Raw genomic sequence first — 22,803 nt, 5'->3', positions numbered from 1 at the left:
GTTCGAACGAAATCGACCCTCTCACCGTGAATCGTACCAAAGATAAAGCGCTTAGGCTAGCCGGTTGATTTTCCATCGAATAGAAGGTTCGTGTACGCAATAACCGAAAATAGGAACGAACAAAGTTCCAAAGTTAACTGTATACAGCATTGTCTTATAAACGAGCGTTTTCGGCGAGAGGAACGAGAACGGAAAGAGAAAAAGATAAGAGATCAAAGCCACGATACTTTTATTAAAAATGTACTATATAATGCGCTGCATAGCGATTCGTTTCTTCTCGAGCGTGCACACGTATACATATACATATATAGGTTCTTTCCTTCGTAGTGAATACAATAATTAATTCCGGCGTATCGTTGCGTACTGTATAAAGTAATATACATAGCATAACGTATTAATTGTGTAATTATTATTCCGGAACTGCGACCGGCTCGAACGGTTCACGTACGCAGAAGAATCGCGAAATGTGCGTTAAACGAAAGAAGAAAAAAGTGATTCATAACGCGTTATTTCTATAAGAAGAAAGACTCGGGCACGTTAAGATGCTATACGGTGTAAAAACGAAAAATGAGAAAAAAATACATTGTATCTGTGTTGCCATTAGCGTTGTAACGAAGGGAAAGACAAATTTAAAAGGACAGAGGAAGCCAAAATCTATAGTTAATGAAAAACACCCGGGTTACATACGCATACAAACACAAATACACGCATACGCTCGTACACAAAGCGATGGTGGAACAGAAAACATACAATATAAATATATCTATATTTAATACACACATGTTCACGATACAATACGATACATTCACACATACCTGATGATATAATTGTTAAGTAATTTAATCCCGAGAAAATTCGTTTCGCGGTACAAGATTGATTTTAGGAGCCTTCGTGTTGAATAATTAGCAGTCTTGTTCCATGTATCGTGTAATCGAGAGATCGAGTGACCGTGATCAGTACGTATATAGCGATAAAATCATTAAACGAACAAAAAAAAGAAACGAAAAAATGATATGAACCTGTTCACGACGGTTCGTAGTGTATACTGTATTCGAATGTGATCGATTTGTTATATATGTCCCCCATTATTGTTACGTTTTGCTTTTTATTATCAGTATTGGGTTGTTATTACTATTATTATTATTATTATTATTATTACTACTACTACTACTACTACTACTACTACTACTACTACTACTACTACTACTACTACTACTACTACTACTACTACTACTACTACTACTACTACTACTACTACTACTACTACTACTACTACTACTACTACTACTACTACTACTACTACTACTACTACTACTACTACTACTACTACTACTACTACTACTACTACTACTACTACTACTACTACTACTACTACTACTACTACTACTACTACTACTACTACTACTACTACTACTACTACTACTACTACTACTACTACTACTACTACTACTACTACTACTACTACTACTACTACTACTACTACTACTACTACTACTACTACTACTACTACTACTACTACTACTACTACTACTACTACTACTACTACTACTACTACTACTACTACTACTACTACTACTACTACTACTACTACTACTACTACTACTACTACTACTACTACTACTACTACTACTACTACTACTACTACTACTACTACTACTACTACTACTACTACTACTACTACTACTACTACTACTACTACTACTACTACTACTACTACTACTACTACTACTACTACTACTACTACTACTACTACTACTACTACTACTACTACTACTACTACTACTACTACTACTACTACTACTACTACTACTACTACTACTACTACTACTACTACTACTACTACTACTACTACTACTACTACTACTACTACTACTACTACTACTACTACTACTACTACTACTACTACTACTACTACTACTACTACTACTACTACTACTACTACTACTACTACTACTACTACTACTACTACTACTACTACTACTACTACTACTACTACTACTACTACTACTACTACTACTACTACTACTACTACTACTACTACTACTACTACTACTACTACTACTACTACTACTACTACTACTACTACTACTACTACTACTACTACTACTACTACTACTACTACTACTACTACTACTACTACTACTACTACTACTACTACTACTACTACTACTACTACTACTACTACTACTACTACTACTACTACTACTACTACTACTACTACTACTACTACTACTACTACTACTACTACTACTACTACTACTACTACTACTACTACTACTACTACTACTACTACTACTACTACTACTACTACTACTACTACTACTACTACTACTACTACTACTACTACTACTACTACTACTACTACTACTACTACTACTACTACTACTACTACTACTACTACTACTACTACTACTACTACTACTACTACTACTACTACTACTACTACTACTACTACTACTACTACTACTACTACTACTACTACTACTACTACTACTACTACTACTACTACTACTACTACTACTACTACTACTACTACTACTACTACTACTACTACTACTACTACTACTACTACTACTACTACTACTACTACTACTACTACTACTACTACTACTACTACTACTACTACTACTACTACTACTACTACTACTACTACTACTACTACTACTACTACTACTACTACTACTACTACTACTACTACTACTACTACTACTACTACTACTACTACTACTACTACTACTACTACTACTACTACTACTACTACTACTACTACTACTACTACTACTACTACTACTACTACTACTACTACTACTACTACTACTACTACTACTACTACTACTACTACTACTACTACTACTACTACTACTACTACTACTACTACTACTACTACTACTACTACTACTACTACTACTACTACTACTACTACTACTACTACTACTACTACTACTACTACTACTACTACTACTACTACTACTACTACTACTACTACTACTACTACTACTACTACTACTACTACTACTACTACTACTACTACTACTACTACTACTACTACTACTACTACTACTACTACTACTACTACTACTACTACTACTACTACTACTACTACTACTACTACTACTACTACTACTACTACTACTACTACTACTACTACTACTACTACTACTACTACTACTACTACTACTACTACTACTACTACTACTACTACTACTACTACTACTACTACTACTACTACTACTACTACTACTACTACTACTACTACTACTACTACTACTACTACTACTACTACTACTACTACTACTACTACTACTACTACTACTACTACTACTACTACTACTACTACTACTACTACTACTACTACTACTACTACTACTACTACTACTACTACTACTACTACTACTACTACTATTATTACTACTACTACTACTATTATTGCGTGAAAAAGATCAACCGCCGATTTTTTCTAGTCAAATTTCTCTAGTCCCAATTAGAGTACTGTTGATACTCAAGTCTCCCCCGTCCCCGATCTATTTGATTTTTGTCAAATAATCCCAAGAAAATGCCACGCGTTGCAGGACACATAGATCTTGCGTAATAGAGTGATGCATTACCTGTGCAACAAAATGCAGTATACAACCCGTAAATATGAGGTCAATGTTAATTTGTTTAAATAAATGTAAGTTTGAAAATCCACGATAACGTATTGATCATTTGTTACACCTTTTCCGTATGACGCAAGGAGTCAACAATGTTAAAGATCGAGGAAATTTAATACAACAACATTAACGAATACCATATACTTTTATTTGTGCCAGAACCTTTGCCAGAGGGATAGCTTTTTATCAACGTATGCTGACATTACCAGACACCTTATACCTACATATGTATATGTGTATACACATGGATTACGAGCAAAATATAAGTCGAACGATGTACTAGTTATGTGTTTATGACGCTGATATAACGATACTATTTAGTACGTTTTACAATACGTTTGCGAAATGTAGCATATCCAATGTGAAAAGTACTATTAAATGATTATTACGTCAACGTTAAACATAGAAGATGGCGATGTGTCAAAATGGCCGATCTTAACAAAGAACTAAACGAATATCTTCTTAGCAGTAAAAATGAAAAGCAATTCAAAATCACCGTACCCTCGGTGACAATACCAAAAGCTAATATTAGAAAATGGTTTGGAAGAACCGATGACGAAGACAGACAAGAAACCGGTTGGATACAAGAAACGCAAAAAGAATGTTGTCCTAGCATGGTACGTATTTACTTTTTAAACATAACCTGAAACGTCATACATGTATCTTCGAACAACAATAGCGGTCGAAAATAAACATTTTATCGTATTTCCTTTCTTTTAGACACGAATACAAAGATTAATAGCATTCGTTGTATGTTTTTCTATGGGTGTACTTTGTTTCTGTCTGTCGACAATTTATATTCCAGTTTTGTTACTCAAAGCGAGGAAGTTTGCGCTTCTATATACTTTGGGAAGTGCTTTTTTCTTATCGAGGTAAGTGTACACACATGAAATCAATTGCTTTATCTTTTAATCGAAACAGGATTCACGTTGAACATGTTTTTATAGTTTTTGCTTCCTTTTGGGTCCATTAAGTTATCTGAAATCGTTATTAACTGCCGAAAGAAGGTGTTTCAGTGTCTCCTACTTTGCAACTCTAATAGGAACGCTTTATTTTGCCCTACATTTACAGTCTACACCTTTGACGGTACTGTGCGCAGTTTTACAATTAATAGCTATGTTATCCTTCTTAGTTAGTCATATACCCGGATCTACGTTACCTGTATGATATTATGGTTATTTAGGCATCAAATACATGTATACAAAATGAACACTGCATCTTTGATTTTTGCATTTACAAAATTTCCATATATAAAATATATAGTTTTTCTATGCGCGTAAACATGTTGGTAAGTGCATCTTTATACGGATTTAGTAACGATATTACGTACAAAAGACTGACTTATCTACTTGGACTTTGTGTGATATGTACAATATATTTCTATTGCTGGGAACATAACTATACAAATATATATTAATTAAATATTAAGTACAATTTTTGTATATAATGTATTTATATGTATAAAACAAGTGCATTCTTTTTATTACATTTCTATACGTTTATATAAATGATAATAATCTAAGAGTATATACAATTGTATTTATATACTTCGTATTTATTGTAATTTAAAATAAAAAGTGAACGGCTCATTTTTCTAATTTATATATTACCACTGATTTCTCTGTTATTTCTTCTTATACTTTGTCGCCACTTTAGTAGCTTTTACACGATTATTGTTACCTTGTAAACGTTTCACTTTCAGTGGTAAATATGTAACAATTGCAGGTTTATCGTCTACTTTGGAATAATCTCGTTTTCTTGTATTTTTATCTCCATAAATATTTACATATCTTGTATTTTTTTTAATACTCGCATCATATTCTTTGCAATGATAATTACTCAGCGAAATAAAATCATTCTGCTCCACCTTGTCAGCTACGAATTCACCCGTAGTACCTTTTACCGTTGCTTTTGGTGGAATGAATACTCTTTCTTTACGCGAACATCTGTATTTATATACATTTGTGGATACAGTAAATTTAATTGACTTCAACGGCTTAGACCGTGACTCGTTTTCAATATTTATTTTCTCTGTTTTGCACAACATAGTCTCTTCTATAGTTTCGTCGTTTTTAAATAACTGAAATGAATTTTTTGGCAAAGGTATATCCTTAGAAATATCATATATTTTTATATATAATGGATGGAAATGATGATTGGGAGATTCCATTGCAATATTCTAAAATCAAATTATAAAGGTATCGCAGCATCTGTATAATATTATCTAGATAATTAAAATATTGTACCTTAAGAGCATACGCAGCAGACGCAAATCCAATAATACTCAATGTAATAGACTTTAAGTCTGGTAATAATAATATTGGTACTTGTTTATTTTGTGCCATGACAATAATATGTCTTAATAAAATCTGTGGTTCAATATTGGCATCCATTAAGACGCAACAAACATTATTCTTCTCCAAAGATCTTGTGATCGCGTTCAGACCCAAGATAACAGAGTTTCTAGAAACGTAAACATTACTGATGTTTATAAATGTAAAGACCATCCGTTAATTTATTGAGAACTATTTACACTATTTCTGCATTAGGCACGATTTCTTTCTTTAAAGCTGCCTCTTTTTTAGCTTCAGCACGTTTTTCTTTTTTTATGTGCCTTAATTGCGACCATGGAATTGTGTGGGATGGACGTTTTATCACAGTTGTCAAGCTGTAAGTATCAATCACAAAATATGATATTGTCTACTAATATTTGTCACAAGACGTTTCTTGTGTTTTTTATAATTTACCTTTTTAAAAGATCTTCGAGCATTGGACGCTTATCTGCATTCACAATTGGCCTATCGAATGAAAATAATTATGCCTTCAATTGTATAAACACGACAATATGTTATGTAAAACATAATAACTTTAAACTATACCAGTAATTATCTTGAGGTTGAGCTAAGACATTTCGTAATCCTTTGGCCGATGTTTTCTTTGCTGACAAACTATGCTTTTGTTGTTGTTTTGTCAATATTGGTGTATTCATGGCGAATAAATTATACTCTCAAATATTATTGTCAATTATACTTTCCTACAAACACATGACACAGATCGTAAACCATAAACCATGTAACTGAACGTGAAACTTTTCCTTGTATTTCAGCGTCACTGGTGTTTATATAATAAATTTTCACAGGTTTTAAAATCGTAAACAAACTGTCACAAACTTTCAGGGTTTGTACATTCTTCGTCTTTTCTACAATATTTGCTTAAGTTTTCAAAATAGATAACTTCCTAACGCATAGTTACTTCCAAGAAATCCTGCGAATTAAAATTTTCAAACATTCCCGAGAATATTTTGTCAATTTTGGAACGTTGGTATCAGAAGAACATGATAGTGAAAGAGGTGGCACTATTTTGCGGATTCTTGAAATTGTGATGTTATTTCCAATATTTAGGATCGCGTTTTACTTAAGATAAATTTATTAGAGTTACATATTAGAATACATTCATATTCTTACTCTTTATTAAAATATTTAGATTTTCATTCACGTTACAAAGTGTCTTAAGATATAAGAATGAATAATATATATCGTAAGAAACAAAAAAGTTTATGATACGTATGAAAGTCTGAATATTTGAATGAAACGTAAAAATACGTATGTAAATTTAATACATTTGAATAGATTCGTTTCGAAAAATACGGATTGATTTCTTTTTTTCCTTTCTTTCCTTCTATTCCCCATATGTGATCCAGTTACACCGACTGTTAGAATCATTTTTATGTGGCCGTTTCCTGGTTGGCTTGTTTCAAATGGCTTGAACCAATTAGATGCAACTCGTGGACCGCGTACTCATCAAAACAAAACAATATGGCTGCTTTACGCACAACGGTGAGCTAACCGGAATGCGTTAGTGAAGGTTGATTGGTAATAAAAAAGGGTATAATTAATTTTCGTTACTGACATGATCATCGTACTTTTCCACGTGTTGTATCTTCTCGGAAAGTTTGTGTATCAGAATTACGGAGTCAAAAAGCAAAAGGCTGTGGAAAATGCCATGATGAATACGGAGAAACAATTCGTGATATCAGAGAGGGTTTATATGATGGTAGATCCTGAATCTCCCCAGGATAACGAAGATGATAAAACTTTAAAATTCTTCCCGCCGGCGTATGTGCAAAGATACGTTGCCGTGAGCGATATTCTCAATAGTTCCAAGTATCAAGGAAAATTACGCAAGGTTCGTAACTCAGTAATAATTTCCTTTGCTGATGTTACCACGCAGAGCCTCTTTGTTATTTATAACATTTCAAATTCGCAAATTATCTTACTGTTTTTGAAAAAGTGACTATAATTCTAAATGTTCGAGAATTGTTTATGTGTAAAGCATGCGATTTTATAGACTGTACAGGGTATTTTGTTACGAACGTCAAAACTCCGATAATTTATCGTCGAGGTCATTTTGATTTCATTATAGCGATAGTAAAACTTTGATCTATAGTCTTAAATGTCTTTTTAAACAGTTATTCAATTTTTGTTTATAGATCGTTGATTTTGGATGTGCTGAACTTAATTTTCTGGTTTATCTAAAAAATACAAGTGGTGTAGAGGAAATATTATGCGTGGATATTGATAGATCGTTGTTAGAAACTCATAAAAATAAGGCTGCTCCGTTAATTTCCGAATATTTACATGCCAGAACAACACCCTTTGTAATTGAAATATGCGAGGGTAGTGTTACTCATAATGACAAGAAACTAGAAAAGACGGATGCAGTGATTTGTATAGAATTGTGGGTCATTATTTAACATAGAAAAGTTTGAGTAGCTTTAGTTTTCAAATAGTAGAAAACTAAAGTACAAATATTATTGTTATATAAAAAGTACAACAAGTATATTAATGCTTCAGGATCGAACATTTGTATCCAGATACTCTGATCGACTTTCCTTATAATATTTTTGGATTCATCAAACCAAAATTGGTAGTCATAACGACGCCAAACGCAGACTTTAATGTTTTGTTTACAAATTTCTCTGGATTCAGGCATCCGGATCATAAGTTTGAGTGGACTAGACAACAATTTCAAGATTGGTAAACAAATAATTATTTTTAACTAAGAGCATCAGGTACATATTGATATTAAATATATAATTTTATTAACAGGGCAGAAAATATCGTTTTAAGATTTCCGGATTACGTAGTAAATTTTCATGGCATTTGTAAAGGGCCAGTAGGCACAGAGCACTTAGGATCTTGCTCTCAAATGGCAGTATTTCATCGTTCCTACGAGAAAGATAGCTGTAATTTGAGCATCGAAGGTTTATTTAAAACCGTTGTCGTACACGAATATCCATTTCGTGTAGATAATCGTTCCGATGAACAGAAAATCCTTGATGAGGCTGCATATTACATCCGGCACTTATCATTTCAAGATAGCAGTATGGAAGAAGAAGTGCCATTAAAAAAATTATGGGAAATGTTAACGTCGTTTCACATTTCGGTAGATGGATTAAAAACGATTTTAGAAGAAGCTGGTTGGTCGGTTATAGACCGTGAATTTGGACCAGTTATACTAGTGCCGCCACGTTCTACATATTCTGATTACAGTACCGTAGAAGAACCATTGTGGTCTAATTATTTTAGTACGGACGAAGATGGTTGGAACAGAGAACCTGGACCACCCATAAACTCTACCGGAGTTTTGGGAGAACACCTTTCTTTAGAAAGTTGGGACAATGAGAACTGGGACGAAGAACCAAGTATTGTTATACCACAAAATAATTTTATCATAGAAAACAATACATATCTTTTTGACGAAGAAAATGTGTTATATAATGTTTCTGATAAGATGAAAAATTTTGAAATTTCAGAGAAATATACCGAAACTAATAGTGAAGAGAATCTAGTTGCAAAACCCGATCACATGAGCATAGATGATTCGAACGATTTGTTTGATCGTAACAATCTATCAGATAAAAACGAATCAATGGCGTTATCCGATTCTTCTTTCAGTATGAATTTAGAAGATGCAAAAAATTCGTCTCTTGTTTTGATACGTCCTTTATGCGCACAAGACAATACAGTGTCAAACACTGCACAAAAACTCAATCGTATGTTAGATTTTCAGAAATACATGACCACTTCACACACATCTACTTCGCCCGAACCATACCTCTTACAAACCGTTAAAATGGACCAGCATTTAATGGACGATAGTATGTGCAATCAAAGCATGAGCGGTTACTGGATGTTAAGCAATTCACTCGAGCAGTCAGATTTATTGAAAGATACAATCTTGCATGCAAACGATAGAGAAGATAAAAAGTTATCACCAAAGAACGATCTAAATGATTCTAATAGTTTATGTTGCATATGTTTAAATACCTCGTATAGAGAAAGCGAAGATTCCGATTCTAAAATTGTAAATAGTGACACAGGCGTGAGTGGAACGCGTTCCAGTATGGATGGAATGCAAAGTGTTCGACCAACCGATAACGTTTCAAAAGAAAGTCAATTACAATTACAATTGAATAGCAGTGCGTCTTTTATTAATAATGCTCCAATAGATAATCTGCCGCAATTTACGAGTTCTCCAAAAATCGACAAAAAGGTAAATACCACAGATAAAAAGCGAAGACCCCTCGATCATGACGGACAAAAAAATGGTAGCAATTTATCGAACACATTAAAGAAATTGCAACTAACAAGACCTAGTAGCAATAATTCATTAGAGAGTAGTAACGAAACATCTTCGCAAACCGACACGGATGTTAATGTACATATTGCGTCTATCGTTAGTTATAGCGCGATAAAAAAGCGGTACTGTGAGGAAAAGAATCCTATACATCAAGAGAATACGAAAGCGTTAGAAAGCGGTAACGATGTGGTGAATTGTTCTGACGATAATACGCTTATCAATCGTGATGTGTCGACACTAGCTTCTACATTGAACGATGGTAGCCAAACGTCGAAACAATTGCTTTTAACGGACTCTTTAGGTAAGGATAAGAGCGCGATATTTACCACAATCGGAAAAAATAAGATTGCTGCAATAAACCCAAATAATATGCAATCGATAAATTGTGATACGAGAATTCAATCAGCCGATCAACTAATCGTTCAACCAGAAATTAACTCTGAGTTCATTCGCGAGGAAAACGATCGAAAGACTGAAACGAAATGTGAATCACAGAAGAATATTCGTGAAATTGTAGATAGTACCGAAATTTCTTGCAACTATGCCAAAGATGTTAACAATTTAAAAAGTACACTTCTTGTATCTAGCGCTGACGACAAAGATGCAAGAAGCGTTCAGTCCACATCAGTATTAAAAAGCGAGGAACAAGCTTTGTGTAGAGTAGAAAATCGTGAATCAAAATGCAAAGATGCGAGTCCGAATTCTATAGAAGTAGTGGAAAGCATCGAGGCAAAACCTTCTTCGCCGGAAACTGTGGAAACACCGCCAAACAGTTGGTCCCCGGAAGTAATGGACTCCGGATACCCAAATTCCGCTTCTGCCCAAGACATGACACCGGAGTACGACTTATCGAGCATAGCGCAAGACCACATATCGGATTCCGAGCCACCGAGTATAGCAGAGGCACCTAAGCTCGATGTTCTCGAGATGGTCGAAGTTGAAAACGGCGATCTCGCGAACAATAACAGAGATGGCGAGGGTAACAACATGATGGCCGTAGAATTAAATGACTTAGAGGACCTGCAACCGTTAATCGACGTGCTTGAAAACGATCTCGAAAACGAGAATGACATTTATGCGTTGGAGAATGATTTTCCTATATGGTTGCTGAGAATCCTCGATATGGGCAATCCTATCGACGTTGAAATGCAAATTAGGGTTCACAGAGAACAAAGGTTTCCAGACGGGGTACCGGGTAATTCACCGTTTTTACTGGTAGTTCCAACGTATTTAATCGAAGTCTAGTCTTGTTTACTAATCTATTATTTTCATTTTTGTGCAATTAGAAGCCGATGCCAGGTACGTCAACATAGAACACGACGAAGGCTTCGACAGCAGTTCCGAAGAAGGAGACATCGATTTAGAAAACAATGAGACAGAAGATGAGGACAACAGTGACGTCAATGAAAACGCGGTGGTAGGTAGCGAAAACGCTTCACAAAGTGATAGCGGCAGTGATCGATGGGCTACAGGTGACACGTGATACTATTAAAATAATTATTACCTAGATGATTCCACATATCGTTTTCCCATATGTTTGCGGGTCTGTGGATAGAAGTGTGAGGATAATACTTTGTGGATAGTATTTATTTACTTTTTTTTTAACATCGTTCTAATCGTTACAAAGCGTGATTCCTACTAGCGTTAAAAAGATGCGACGCTCACGCTGAACAGGAAATATTATAATTGTATTACAATCATTATTTTAGGTCCGAGCATTCAAACCAGAGGGGACACTTCGTTGCGTTTTAATACTTTACCGACCGGTAGGCGTTGAACATCTGTTACAGCCTATACAGTCGCGCGGGAATCTACGGGCTTTTTCTTATACCTATAGAAATGTCAAATCAAACTTTTGAACGTCACTACTATATATATTGTTCGTTTTCTGTTATTCTAGGGTAATGAAACAATGGTAAGCGTTGGTGGTAAAAACCGATTAATAGGCTACCGGGCGGTAAAATGTTAAATTCAGCGCGAGTGTTACACCCCTTGAGCGGTAGTGGAAATCATGCAAAATGAATCGCAATTGAGTATCGAAGAACGCATTTTTTTTTCTTTCTTTTTTTTTTTTTTTTTATATATATTATATCTGGAATATAATTATAAAGAGCAATATTTAAGTGTTATTGTGGATATTCTATGGTACTGCAAAATCGATAAGAAACGTTCAACGGATTTGTTGAGAAGAGGAACTGTTTTTTTGTTTGATAGAAGTGAACGAATCATTTTTATTTCTTATAGCTTCTCTTTAATTAAAAAAAAAAAAGGAAAATTATTTCTCTTTTACTTTTTCTATACTTTTCTCGTTGAGGTCGTCTTTCCATCCTATTTGTTGACGAATTAACGTCTCTGGTAAAGTCGGAACAGTGTTTCAGTACCAATAATATCTGTATGCGGTTGTATTAATAAGTCTATTAATAAGATCCGCTTGTTACCATTCGAAGCATTAAGGTGTCGAATTTGAAAAAGATATATACATATATTTTCTTACGATTTTCAAGACTTCCTCGTCGTGTTGTTTAATTAAGTACCATAAGATTCGTGACGCGCTGTTTTACCTGTGTGTATGGCTTACGAAATATTTATCTATACGTTACGTTTTCTGTCTGTTTGCCTAATTATACCTATTTGAATAAACTATTGCGTTAATTTATGATGAAAATGTTGCATTGTACGTTAAAATCTATCTAAGACTGAAACTCTGCATATCGTTCCGTTTTCACGATACACCGAATTTGAACAAATAAACTAAATGTATCATCCAAACGAACAGGCTTGCCCTAAATATATTCTTATCCTAAAGATGTCCAACGCTGGTGTAGATAGATACGATATTCTTCTTTATTTCAATAATAGTGGAATGACATTACAAGGTGTACAGTGATAGATACGTAGTAATTCTAAATCATTTACATGATCTGTTTGTATCTCATCCGTATAGATATATTCTTTTTTAGTATTTACAGAAAGTATATCTTTCGCTTCGTATAAGATGCAGAACTATTGTTTAACTATTGTACGAGTCTCTAGAATGATCGTAAATTTCTTTTCAATACTCATCGAATCTCTGTCTTCGCGCGCGCGTATCCAGCGAATATTTAAACAAAAATCCAATTAAATTATCGAAAATAATTATCGTCGCCACGTCTCTTCCGTAAATTTTACGATGACAGATAATGGCACGATATACGTAAAACTCTGAACAGTTCGACGGTTCACGGCATCGGCAACTCGAAACAAATTAATGCGTGCAGTTTCGTCGAACGAATGGCACTAATTATTAAATAATTCACAATCTAAAAGTGTGTTTTCGAGCTTCCACGGATATATTCTTTCATTTTGTTCTTTGATCTTATGTCCTTCCGATCTTAATTAGTGCCTTAACATAATTTATGGCCTTGCGCCTGTATTGCGTAGATATTGTCGTAGCGCAAATGGCAAATTAAATATGCTCTGGAGTATTTTAAAATCTCGTTAACTCACATTATCCAAAAGGACGAGTTACGTTACGTTACGTTCATTAACAACAATGTAAAACAACGAGAATTCGTATAAAAACTAAACGGAAATATTTTCTTTGTTCGTGCGAGCTTAGCGTTACTCGTGGGCGATTTAAAGAGTTAGTTGAAATCGTCTTATAAACGTCTTTTGTTTGTTTTTATTAAAGATCGTCGATGCAACGTCGCAACTAACTTGAAATGGGATAATATTGTTCGAATGGAAAAAAAAAGAAAGAAAACGAACTCGCGTTACATTGGAATGTCACGTTGTAATGAATCGGTAGAAAAAGTAAATGAAACTGTAGACGTTTCACAATCCTTGATTTCTGCAGTGTGTCACGTTCGTTAATTGCCTGAGAGTACCGTGTATGTACAATGTAGAATTCTATAGCACTTCTATCGTTCACGTCTTAGACTAGTTTCATACAAAACGTAGTGTACTTATTGCTAACATCTATTGTGTAATTTTCATTGTGTTTACCGTAACGCGTTCTATTTTCATAATCGATCCCTTGCGATGAGACTCCCTAATTTCGCGTGAAACGTTTCGCTAAAGCGTAAAGAGAGTAAATAAAATTTTTAACGATAACGGTCAACTTCCGCATGGCGAAAGTTACGGTAAAAATGAGTATATTCAAAAAGTAAGAAAAACTTGAACAAGAAATATCTCAAGGTTGAATATCAGTTTTCATTAGGATAAAGCTGCCCTCTCTAAAAGCACGTATCAAATAGTGCACCGTGGAGACCTGATGAAAAATATATCGAGTACATGTTTCCTTGACAGAGCAAGTGTAATCGTACTTTACATGTAATCGTGGACGTACATTGCGTATTCGAGTTTGGGACTGAAATAGATTTTCCGTAAAGTACATCTCCCGCCATTACTTCGAAACATTGATCGAACCTGTCTTTCTAATATTGTGGTCAAGTGTTTGCCCTTCTGATTCAACCTGCGATTTCTCGTGCACCCTTAGATACACGTATGCACTCGAATCGAGGGACTTGCTGCATCACACAACTTTTTTCAGGTTATCGCTAGCCTCGCGACTACGGGAATGTATCAAGTGATGCATTTCACCTACGGGTGCGCTATCCCGCCTTAAATCTTTCATCGAGGAAGGTGTCATCGCTTCCCTCTTGTTCGCTGCTTCCTTTATGCTCGTTAGCGTTTTGCTAAGCCACGGCCAGCTGTTTCTTGCCGCTTGCAATTCAGAAACGGTCGCATGCAACTGATGCGTCAAATCCTGTAAAGCGTGTTCAGGCGTGTGACTCCGGCTTCGGGAGAAATTCGCAGACCACGTACAAATAGATGAGAGAGATTTACGTACTTGATTTCTGCACTCGGCTTCAACGTGAGCCAGCTTCGTTTGGGCCAGCTCTAATTCCAATTCGCGCACCCTCTCCTGCACTCTGTGCAACATAGGATCTATCCGGTTCTCCAACGGATGCGAAATGTCTGCCAGTATATTGGACGAGTCCACTATACAATTCCTGCACTTGTCGCACTTCGAGACCTTATTCTATCGAGCATAAATATTTTGTTCCATGAAAATTTCATACGAGAACTTAGGAACCGAGCTCAACGCTTACCCGTAATTCGCCGAGCGTCGTTTTTGCAGCGTTATAGTCGTCTTCCAAACGTTGACAGATCTGAAATAAGTATTACGAGATAAATTAATTCAATTGTGTAAGAGTAACCGTCTATCTCTGTCTACCTGTTTGTATTCAGCAATTATGACATTATTGCGTCGGCTTTCCAAGTCTGCTCTCGCTACTTCGCGTTGCAGCATTTCTTTAACTTGAACCAGCTCGGCTTCTAATCTCTGTTTCTCCTCCTCGTTTCTCGCCACTGTGCCCCGTAGTTGTTCTACTTCGTTACTATACTCATCCGCGTTTTCTTGCGCTTCTATATCATAAACGTATTGCACCAATTTATAACTTGCTCTAAGATACAAACTGGTATGGACAAAGTTGAACGCATAAAATACATTTTGTATAGTTATGTATCTACACTCGTGTACAGATATGCTTGCATTAATGTTCCATTTCACTTTATTGAAGAGAATATTACGATGTTTCAAGGTATTATGCAAGAATTAGTACATTCTTACTCTTTATCACTGCCTTTACAATATGGCTCATCGTGTCAACAGTGAAATAATGTTAAAAACGGATGGCTTCAACAACGTTACTGGCGGACATGCGATATCTTACAAAAGCAGATACCAATATCCCACTACGCGTTTCCTCTGTGCAGAATATACCATGCCCAATTTTAAACTGCTGGCACAGCTGTTTAACTAGATACGTTTGTTACTTACTATAGCGCTAAAATATGCAGATAATAGCATTGATAAACGAAATTTGAATGCGCCTTAGTTATGAGAAAATAAGCGTACGACCTTAAAACTATTTCCAATTTTACAACGTTTCGTGCGAGTTTATGGATTGTTTCGTTACCGAACGACAACGTAAATTATTGTACTGGCTGACTTTGAAACATTTCTGCACAATTTTCAATGTTTATCAATTCTCATGTGCCTCGACAACTTTGTACACAAGTAAGTCTTTATCAAGCATTTAGACGATAAGTACCATTCAATTGCATTTGAATAATACCATGTGACAAATGTGCCAGCTCCCAAATGAAAACTTCATGGCTTTTCTTACGGAACAGTTAGTGGTTAGTAAAAGAAAAATAAAAAGCTGAAAGCATTTCGTACCTTGGCACAAGTATCGTGTTCGCATGCATTTTAAACTGAAGCAAGGAAGTAAAATCAACAGTATCAAGGAACAAGGTTGAACACAGGTAAATTGACAAAAACTAAAACACGATATTCTAAACGGACTATTTATTTCCAATAAAGAAATAATAAGTAATGTCTGAGATATAAGAAAAAGTCGATACAGGACAGTGTACAACCGAGTAGGCATGAAAATATTTTATTGTACAAATAGCACAGAATCTTCTTGGAATTTACAAATATTACAAAATAAATAACTTCAATAAAGAAATCTGATCGAGAACAAAGATATACACTGAACGCAACGTTCAGAAAATGATGCTTATTTCTAAAACAAAAAGCGATGCCATTAATTCTACGTTAAATTAGCAGTTGTGAAAACAATGCCCGTTAACCATGAACACAACCAATGAACAAAAAGAATTACATTTATTCGGCACGATGAGTATATCCATACAATACTAGTTACAAGATTTCAGCTAATTTTGTTCAAACCGGTGGAAGTTTTCTCATTATTTGCAATTACGACTCGTTACAGTAAATATTTTACTACTTAAACCGAGGTGAGGCGAACAAGCATTGGTAAAAGTACACAGCAATAACAAGAGTGCACATATATATATGTACGTATCTCATACTTGTGCACGATTATCACTGAATTCACACTTTTATCAGCGCACATACCCGCTCGCGCCATCGCTGAATTTAACAATGTCCAAGAAACAAGGAAATTTATTACACGAATTTAAGTGAAATATATAACATGTGAATTCAAAAGTAAATTTCCTTAGAGGCACATAAAATAATTTATAGAAAACTTCATCAAATTCACTATCGAATAATGTTAAATTTCATTTGGCGGTGTTTCAATAATATAACGATTTTTTAATTCATCATTATTTTAATATTTACAGCTTTTTTTTTTTTTTTTTTTTTTTTTTTTAATACGAATCACGTTTTACTATTCCTCGACAATAGAGAATAAACGGAGATTATCATAATACCGTAAAATTGAATGATTTTTGTGAAAGTAAATTGTATGCTAGAATATTTCCTCAGGAGACTAAAAAGACACAGTTTATGCTTTGATATATAAGCATAAAATTGTGCGGTGCGTACAAACTACACAACAAAAGCTAGCAGCGGATCATATTTGATGTATTTTGTTCGTTATTTAATAGTCAATAAATGACTGCCACTTAATTGTAAAAGAAAAACCACTCCAGACTAGTCAAAAAGGTACGATATGTTATTTTACCTCAGTGAATGGAAAAATTCGCGTGAGTTAATACCTACTAAAGTCATATGATATTCAAAAAGCGCACAAAATTAAAAAAATAAATGTTCAAATGTCAGTTTGTATGTAAAAGAACTTTGATTCAAAAACACAACACTGAAGCTGAATCGTGTGAAGCTTTAGTGTAATATAAATAAATTTGCAACCACCTGACAATGTTTCCATATTTTTATGCAGATTACACATGCATATAAGACAATATTATCCTCCATAGTACCAAAGGATTTATCAAGTGTAGAGCGGCATTAGAGAGTGTGTGGTTCAAACATAAAGTATAAAGTTACCTTTCAGCGTCATAAATTCTGCTTCGTATTTCTTCAGTTTTTTTAACGTAACCGAACAGGCTAATTTCATAACGTAGCGCGACACTTCTTCGTTGCGACAACGTTTCGGTAAATGGACCCGAAAGTATTTCAATATACTCTCGAAATCCAACTGAAGCAGTTCCTTTTTACATAACTGAATAAAACACAGTTTCTCTTAAAAGGCGTTCTATGCAAACAATAATAAATTACCGGATATGTTCGCCGACTTACCATTAACAACGCAAGAGCGACTTGAAACAGTGTATCGAGTCCTTGTAAAAGAAATACATCCAGAATGTGGAAAACAAGATAAAGTGGAAATCTGGCTGTAAATAGAGTTAAAAACCATTGTGCAGCGAACATGTGTGTTTCTACGCCACGATCACAGAAATGTTTATAAAGTTCTGGCAATTGATCCTAAAAGATTGATAGTAGTTATAAACAATCATATATTGTAATTGTCTAGTATCGAGTAAGAATTGTGTGACCTACCTCTATTAATCTGTTAAGCTGATAAAATCGCATATGAAGATTGTCAAATCTATCCTTGTACAAATCTCTTAGACCGTAGTCGTACATTAATTTAACCAAAACACAGAAAGCTTGTTCCTCTGGCATCTGCAAGAAATACCTAATGTTTCTGTTATCATTAAACACCCTACTGAATCGCTATCATAACTGTAGGTATGTTCCTAGCAAATGTAACAAACTAGATGATAATTACTTACATGAAGCAGTAGACTAGCAACTAAAAAACTAAGTCCCTGACAATATCCGACTTCTTCGTCGTACACTGCGTATGCTTTACTTATTCTGTACAAAGAATCTTGTCCTAAACCGCCTGTTTCTTTGAAATAGTCATGGGCAGGAAATGTTCTATTAATGTCTCTTAAAATAACGCTTTCGCAACTGCTCTCCTATAGGTGCGTCGTGACACAGTTATTATATTAAAGTATATTTACTACCGTGTATATTATTTTAACTTACCCTAGTAATTAAAGTTCTATATTTATCCATCATTTCTTGCGAATTATCACAATTACTTAAACGTTGCCATACTTCACCGCGTAAGGCTTCAGGAATGCCTTGTTTTGCAAGTTTTATAAGAAGTTTTGGGCGTTGTTCGTTAATTTGCCAACTGTCCAAAACTTCTGCCCAACTGGCTAATTCATCCGCAGAACAATCCTTTGACACTTCACCTGTACCGCTTAACATTGGTTCATCTCCATCTGCATTACATTGTAAAGGTATGATTAGTACACTTGTGATTTCTATTCATTAATATAGATGCAAGTAATCTGAAGTTTTCTTTTGAACCTGAATCTATTTCTTCTTTGGGTGTAAGTGTGTCGATGCTTGTTAAAGAGGGTGATCGAATCAATGATGCTAAATTAAGAGCAAGATTTAACCTGTTTCTGTCTAATTCTCCCGAGGTTTCTATACTTTGTACTTCGTAGTAAACTTCTGTTCCATCTCCGGATATTATCTAAACGGTGATAATTAAAATATGCAGAGCAGATGTCATTTAGATTAATGAAAAACTATTTGCTTTCTGAGTGGCGACTTACTTCTTTTGAATTCAAATAAAATTGTTGTACAAGGTTTCGCTTATTAAAATACCAGAACCTCTCATTCTGTGGAAACACTTTAACCGACGTCTCTATTATAAATCTTACAGGTTCTCGAATACCACGTATAACTAAATCAACGGCAACTGTTATAAAGATTTTCTCTTCCCTGGGTGTCTCTACGTTAAGAGTTTCCAAAGCTGGATCTGCAGGGTCCCAAAGCCCACACATATTGTAACACTGTTTGTCTTGTATTATTGGACCGGTATTGACTTGCTGAAAATATTATTTTTAATTATTTTAATGCTAAGGCGTTATATAATATTTATATATTATAGCACTACGATGCTAGTATTTTAATTTTACATTACCAATTCAAGTAGTCTCATATCGCTATGTTTCACATTGCGACCAGGACTAACAAGAACACCGAAGCACCTTTCAACTTCGAGTGCAATTCCTCCTTCCTTGCTGGATACTTGCTGAATAGTTAAACATACTTGTTTAGCTACATTACTTCGGAGTTTGAAACAATTTCTGTCTTTAGGAACTGTACCGAAGCTCCCCTTTCCATCTTCTTCCTTTATTTCCATTGTCACTTCAAAAATAAATACTCGAGAATTCGTTTTTTCATTTCCAATACTGAAACCGTTGAAATCGCTCCCTGTTAAAGAACTAGTCATCGATCGTGGTATTCTGTGAAATGCTTTAGAAAAACAAGCAGAGACTTGTCCCACCTAAAATGGATTAAGAGTTTTACATTCTGACAACAATTTAAGAAGAATATTGCGAGTACACATAATACGATAAACATACGGCTTCTGGTATGTCGCATCGAAAAACATGACACTGATAAATGGCAGACTCCAATGTGTCCCCATGAGACCAGGTGAAAGCAAAACAAGCTGCACACGCTCCGGTACTCTCACCACGTGCATAAAACAAGATTCGTTGCACCTCATAATGCGTAATCGGTTGTTGCATAGCGGCATCGTACAAACTGTACCACACAAAGCAACAACAAATAATGCAATATGAAATATAATACTTTGCGTTAAGTTTCTTTAATTATACATACACAACAGAACCTTGAGAACTACTAGGCACAGAAACAGATACTTTGATTCCTAAATTAGGAGACTGTTCTACATTTAGTACGTTCATGTTGCGCTGTATTTCACACTCTGATTTTGGTGCGTTTATTGCTGTTGATCCCAAATAAATCACACCATTGAAAATAGTACACTCTTGTTGGACGTGAGCTAAAGAATTCATTAGTATAATATAAATAATGTTTCGTGTCCGTCCCTTTTGTGGTCGACAGTTAGCATTTAGAGGGCAGATATAATGGAAATCTTATACCTTCGTCGATATAATCTTCTGGTTTCATAATGTCTTGCTTTTCCGATGCAACCATGCAAGAATTTGCAACAAAAAATTGACTGTTTCCCACTTTTTGTGACATTGGTTGATTTTGTTGTACACTGCTTACATTTTTATAGTCGTTACTTTCCACTTTCGAGTCTTCTGATAACACCTATGATTTTGATCGGGTATTCAAATATTTATCGACACATAATCGACAATAAAGATAATAAAGATTAAAGTTTCTGCAACCACTACTAATGTGAGTAATATGTGCAAACCTCGCGTAGATTATTCTGAAGATCTTCCAGATTACCATTGTTAGCAATTTTCAACATTGGCAGTTCTAGTACAGCTTGTTGCTGTTTTCCGTTGCCTCTGTCATTTACAATGACATATTCGTCACTTGTTGCTACCGATTCCATTGATTTAACACTCATACTATCCTCCATAACTATATCTGTAATATATTGCATCAAATGATTATTTTGTCATAAAAAACAGCAGTATTATCCTGCATGTGAGAATATTATTTATAAATTATTTGTACACTAAAACTTTATGTACACCTCAAATATAAAAAATAATTAAAAAACAATCTAAATACCGAAACCGTGAGAAAATAAGCGTCCGATCAATGTAATATGCATCCGTACAATAAATGTTGTAACAATAAAACTAATTGCACTCTCTGTATGCACGAAAGACACATAACATTTGCATTCTATTTATGGAACGATACAGAGTCGAAGAAGGAATATGTTTTACACGAACGATTGCACTTTATACGCTATATCTGTCACATATAATTTAATCGTTTATTTTTAATAGCCCGGGAGTACCATTTGAGCAATAAATTCGAGTCAAAATAACAGAGAAGCATTTCAATATACGATGGGATTCCCGAAACGATCGAACGTCAACGTCACAATTTATCAGCGTAGATCCATTGAAACACAAGGAAAATAATTCAATGGTTTGCAGTCGAAAAACAACGCAAGCTTCGCGCGTACCAACGTTCGATACGACATCACTGAAAGACACACTAACTCGAATTTATACCGTCGAATCGCCAGTCGTACGTTTCGGTCAATCATCTGAAATGCATTCTCAAACAGATCGAGGATCCTGGCTTCGGTTTTCCTTGTCGTTAGACTTTTCTATTTGCTCGCTCTTAATCGCACCCCCAGCAAAGAAGAGAGGAGATTACCCTTGCGCTGAATCCAAAATTTACGGGGACACCGGTGCCTCTTCTCGCGTTGTCGTTCATTAAAGCCACGGACACACCCCGATTCATCAATCCTCGCATCAATCTACCCACGTTCGTACAATTTTTGTCGAAACGGCCGTGAACGTTTACATGATTTCATTCGGCATGGAAACGATCTCGTTTGACAGAAAAGACAACCTTGGCGTCAGCCATTCGAGCACTAAGGTTCCGGAAGTCTGCTTCTCTACGACGAATTGCGGACGAATCGCATCATAGCGCGCAACAACTTCGAATCTGTTCCGACGATTTATTGTCTCGTCGAGAAAATTTTAGAATTACTCGTGTCGTTCGCGAGCATGATATAACGATTAGCGATAGAATCAATCATATCGCGAGCAGTGTCCTCACTTGGTGGAACGTATTCGAATCCGATGCCAGTAGGAGCTTGGAAAGCGAAAGCTGTAGATACTTGTAAGTAAAATCGTACCCTAACGGAATATGTTTGAATTTTGTACGAGT

General features: G+C 35.2%; 4 protein-coding genes and 1 long non-coding RNA gene across 6 annotated transcripts; 3 read left to right on the top strand and 2 right to left on the bottom strand.

Annotated features, from left to right (window-relative positions):
- Positions 1–4,001: 4,001 nt before the first annotated feature.
- LOC143154912 (uncharacterized) lies at positions 4,002–4,817 on the top strand. Its single transcript, XM_076326989.1, has 3 exons — positions 4,002–4,267; positions 4,371–4,522; positions 4,598–4,817. The coding sequence occupies exons 1-3, from the start codon at positions 4,076–4,078 to the stop codon at positions 4,815–4,817; spliced, it is 564 nt and encodes a 187-aa protein (XP_076183104.1). The 5' UTR covers positions 4,002–4,075.
- Positions 4,818–5,056: 239 nt separating this feature from the next.
- Positions 5,057–6,642, bottom strand: LOC143143322 (uncharacterized). Its single transcript, XM_076304441.1, has 5 exons — positions 6,530–6,642; positions 6,398–6,448; positions 6,184–6,318; positions 5,897–6,113; positions 5,057–5,829 (listed from the first exon to the last, which is right to left on the bottom strand). The coding sequence occupies exons 1-5, from the start codon at positions 6,637–6,639 to the stop codon at positions 5,275–5,277; spliced, it is 1,068 nt and encodes a 355-aa protein (XP_076160556.1). The 5' UTR covers positions 6,640–6,642; the 3' UTR covers positions 5,057–5,274.
- An 831-nt stretch (positions 6,643–7,473) lies between these two features.
- On the top strand, positions 7,474–13,059 carry Hen1 (Hen1 methyltransferase). Of its 2 annotated transcripts, none has more exons than XM_076327105.1 (5): positions 7,474–7,835; positions 8,140–8,387; positions 8,504–8,686; positions 8,759–11,487; positions 11,579–13,059. In XM_076327105.1, exons 1-5 carry the CDS (start codon positions 7,560–7,562, stop codon positions 11,773–11,775), a joined length of 3,633 nt encoding a protein of 1,210 aa, XP_076183220.1. In that variant the 5' UTR covers positions 7,474–7,559; the 3' UTR covers positions 11,776–13,059. The 2 variants fall into 2 exon arrangements, with proteins under 2 accessions (XP_076183220.1, XP_076183221.1); XM_076327106.1 differs by having other exon boundaries at positions 8,759–11,507; positions 11,579–11,741.
- Positions 13,060–13,928: 869 nt separating this feature from the next.
- On the bottom strand, positions 13,929–21,843 carry Gapcena (GTPase activating protein and centrosome-associated). Its single transcript, XM_076327107.1, has 17 exons — positions 21,682–21,843; positions 21,356–21,534; positions 21,072–21,246; positions 20,788–20,971; positions 20,526–20,709; positions 20,081–20,446; positions 19,710–19,985; positions 19,459–19,627; positions 19,129–19,370; positions 18,870–19,058; positions 18,634–18,759; positions 18,373–18,558; positions 18,121–18,295; positions 15,511–15,701; positions 15,386–15,445; positions 15,124–15,315; positions 13,929–15,039 (listed from the first exon to the last, which is right to left on the bottom strand). Exons 1-17 carry the CDS (start codon positions 21,722–21,724, stop codon positions 14,806–14,808), a joined length of 3,171 nt encoding a protein of 1,056 aa, XP_076183222.1. The 5' UTR covers positions 21,725–21,843; the 3' UTR covers positions 13,929–14,805.
- On the top strand, positions 15,629–17,420 carry LOC143154966 (uncharacterized). Its single transcript, XR_012994286.1, has 2 exons — positions 15,629–16,356; positions 16,434–17,420. It is a non-coding gene; the product is annotated as an uncharacterized LOC143154966 (long non-coding RNA).
- Positions 21,844–22,803: the final 960 nt, after the last annotated feature.

Source organism: Ptiloglossa arizonensis, chromosome 2, assembly GCF_051014685.1.
Source record: "Ptiloglossa arizonensis isolate GNS036 chromosome 2, iyPtiAriz1_principal, whole genome shotgun sequence".
Taxonomy (NCBI): Eukaryota; Metazoa; Arthropoda; class Insecta; order Hymenoptera; family Colletidae; genus Ptiloglossa; species Ptiloglossa arizonensis.
This window is presented reverse-complemented; position numbering and strand designations above follow the sequence as displayed.

Coding starts and splice junctions, on each gene's coding strand:
- LOC143143322 (XM_076304441.1), bottom strand. CDS start 6,639: ATGAATACACCAATATTGACAAAACAACAACAAAAGCATAGTTTGTCA. Junction 6,319..6,397: donor CTCGAAGATCTTTTAAAAAG/GTAAATTATAAA, acceptor TGATACTTACAG/CTTGACAACTGTGATAAAAC. Junction 5,830..5,896: donor CTGCTGCGTATGCTCTTAAG/GTACAATATTTT, acceptor ATTTGATTTTAG/AATATTGCAATGGAATCTCC.
- Hen1 (XM_076327105.1), top strand. CDS start 7,560: ATGATCATCGTACTTTTCCACGTGTTGTATCTTCTCGGAAAGTTTGTG. Junction 8,388..8,503: donor GCAGTGATTTGTATAGAATT/GTGGGTCATTAT, acceptor TTAATGCTTCAG/GATCGAACATTTGTATCCAG. Junction 8,687..8,758: donor AGACAACAATTTCAAGATTG/GTAAACAAATAA, acceptor TTTTATTAACAG/GGCAGAAAATATCGTTTTAA.
- Gapcena (XM_076327107.1), bottom strand. CDS start 21,724: ATGCATATTACATTGATCGGACGCTTATTTTCTCACGGTTTCG. Junction 18,760..18,869: donor TTGCTAGTCTACTGCTTCAT/GTAAGTAATTAT, acceptor TATTTCTTGCAG/ATGCCAGAGGAACAAGCTTT. Junction 15,040..15,123: donor AAGCCGAGTGCAGAAATCAA/GTACGTAAATCT, acceptor CACGCTTTACAG/GATTTGACGCATCAGTTGCA.
- LOC143154912 (XM_076326989.1), top strand. CDS start 4,076: ATGGCCGATCTTAACAAAGAACTAAACGAATATCTTCTTAGCAGTAAA. Junction 4,268..4,370: donor AAGAATGTTGTCCTAGCATG/GTACGTATTTAC, acceptor CCTTTCTTTTAG/ACACGAATACAAAGATTAAT. Junction 4,523..4,597: donor AGTGCTTTTTTCTTATCGAG/GTAAGTGTACAC, acceptor ATGTTTTTATAG/TTTTTGCTTCCTTTTGGGTC.